A 2,365-nucleotide genomic window follows, 5' to 3' on the forward strand; every position below is an offset into this window, starting at 1 on the left:
CCAGTCCTGAGCCGGCCGCTCTGTTCTCTCCCTCTCTCTGTCTTTCCCTCACACCTCTCCCCGCCCCCACTAGTCGCGCTCCCTCTTTCCTCCCGGGCGCGTTGGCAGGTGCGCCCCCTTGCCTTCTCTGCAGCTGATTGGCGCCCAGGTTGGGGAGTCACCGCCCCGCGCTTATGTCAGAGTGCGTGCTGTCCGGGCCCACCTCGCCTTTGAACTTCGCCGCTTTTGGCTCCCGTTCACCAGCCTCCCCGCATTCTCAGCCAGGTGCTGTGCTAGGCGAGGTAGCTCCGGGAAAGCCACGGGAGGGGGGGAGGGAACCACAGCGGTAGACACAGGACAGAAGAGAACCAGAGAAGGCGAAGGTGGAGAGGGGGAGAAGGAGGAGCTTCCTGCCCTCGCCAGCAAATTACCTGGCCACTTAATCCCAGAGACTCCGGTACTTGGGCCCCAGCCTCCAGTGCCGGCAGCCCCCCGGCCGGCTGCCCTCTCCTCCCCCGCCCTTCCTGAACTCACTCGCCCCCCGGGGCCTGCCTGGGTGCCGGGACTGGCATGATCAGCTGAACTTTGCGGGGTTAGCGCTTCTTTCTGGCTTCCCCTCAGCGGTGCGGAGGCGAGGGGAGCGCAGATAACCGGCTCAGGACGGACAAACCGGCAGACAGACAACCGCGCCCAGTCTCGCCTGCAGAGCCCCTACACTCCCCACCCCCACCCGCCTAGCCTCCGGGACCATGTCCAAACCTTCAGACCACATCAAGCGACCCATGAACGCCTTCATGGTATGGTCCCGAGGCCAGCGGCGCAAGATGGCCCAGGAAAACCCCAAGATGCACAACTCAGAGATCAGCAAACGCCTAGGCGCTGAATGGAAGCTTCTGTCCGAGGCAGAGAAGCGGCCGTACATCGACGAGGCCAAGAGGCTACGCGCACAGCACATGAAGGAACACCCTGACTACAAGTACCGGCCGCGGCGCAAGCCCAAGAACCTGCTTAAGAAGGACAGGTATGTCTTCCCCTTGCCCTACCTGGGCGACACGGACCCGCTCAAGGCGGCGGGCCTGCCCGTGGGGGCCTCCGACGGCCTCCTGAGCGCGCCCGAGAAAGCCCGGGCCTTCTTGCCGCCAGCCTCGGCGCCCTACTCCCTGCTGGACCCCGCGCAGTTTAGCTCAAGCGCCATCCAGAAGATGGGTGAAGTGCCCCACACCTTGGCCACCGGCGCACTGCCCTACGCGTCCACCCTGGGCTACCAGAACGGCGCCTTCGGCAGCCTCAGCTGCCCCAGCCAACACACGCACACGCACCCGTCCCCCACCAACCCGGGCTACGTGGTGCCCTGTAACTGTACCGCCTGGTCTGCCTCCACCCTGCAGCCCCCCGTCGCCTACATCCTCTTCCCGGGCATGACCAAGACTGGCATAGACCCTTATTCATCAGCCCATGCCACGGCCATGTAACCCCCAGCCTAGCCCGCCAGACCTGGAGGGTGGCCTGGAAGCGGGATCTGCACCCTGTCCTCTGCGCCTAGCCCGGGCCTCAGACGCCTCCGGGTCAGCCGTGCTGCTGCCCGCTACCCTACCCCCAGACTCTGCCTCTCGTCCAGGGGGATGGTAGGGGCGTCCTCCCGGACCCAAGGCGCAGACAGGTGCCAGAAACTTGCGAACATATGACAGCTACACAGCTGCCCTTACCCCAGCCGTCCCAAAACAAATCTCCGACTGTACCCCCTTTGGACAAAAAAAAAAGTAGGCAGTTTTGCTTTATTTATGTTTCCTTCTCTCTCCTCTGATGGGCTTTGGACTCCAGAACTCCCAGATCCTGGTACTATATCTAGAATATGCATATATATTTTTTCTTTTGCACCCTGAAGAGTTAGCTGTGTCTCTGTGTTTTGCCATCAGACACAACTAGGTGCCATTTGCTCTTTATGTGTGGGGGGAAAGGCTTAAAAGTTTAAAACTACAGAAAGGGAAATATTTCTATTTAAAATCATGCTATGATAGTGTTTGCTTCTTTAAAGGTAAAACAAAGGGACCCACATGATTATTTTCTTTGTATAAAGCAGTGCTCCTAGAGACCTAAGTTTACTTTTAGACAGAATGTCGGGTTCTGAAGTCAGGAAGTAGAAAGTGAACAAAAATTAAAAGAATAAAAACATCCTAAATGGTCATAAATGTTTTGACGATGTCTTGGAAATGTACCTAGAAGGATTTCACCTCCTTACTCTGTTCATTTGTTGAACAAAGACGTTTTGAATAAAGACAATCTGTCATTGCAAAAAGTAACCTTTGATGTGCATAAAATCCGAAGTCAGGAGGCCCTGCCCCAGGGACGGAGGAGTCGGGTCTGGGAGGTTTAGAGTGCACAGAAA

The 2,365-nt window shown here is 57.7% G+C and overlaps 1 protein-coding gene across 1 annotated transcript; it reads left to right on the forward strand.

Moving 5' to 3' along the window:
* The first annotated feature begins 728 nt into the window (after positions 1–728).
* SOX14 (SRY-box transcription factor 14) lies at positions 729–1,451 on the forward strand. The gene has a single exon (XM_030328710.1). It carries the CDS (start codon positions 729–731, stop codon positions 1,449–1,451), a length of 723 nt encoding a protein of 240 aa, XP_030184570.1.
* The last annotated feature ends 914 nt before the right edge of the window (positions 1,452–2,365 follow it).

This window comes from Lynx canadensis, chromosome C2 (genome assembly GCF_007474595.2).
Source record: "Lynx canadensis isolate LIC74 chromosome C2, mLynCan4.pri.v2, whole genome shotgun sequence".
Classification (NCBI taxonomy): domain Eukaryota; kingdom Metazoa; phylum Chordata; class Mammalia; order Carnivora; family Felidae; genus Lynx; species Lynx canadensis.

Coding starts and splice junctions, on each gene's coding strand:
- SOX14 (XM_030328710.1), top strand. CDS start 729: ATGTCCAAACCTTCAGACCACATCAAGCGACCCATGAACGCCTTCATG.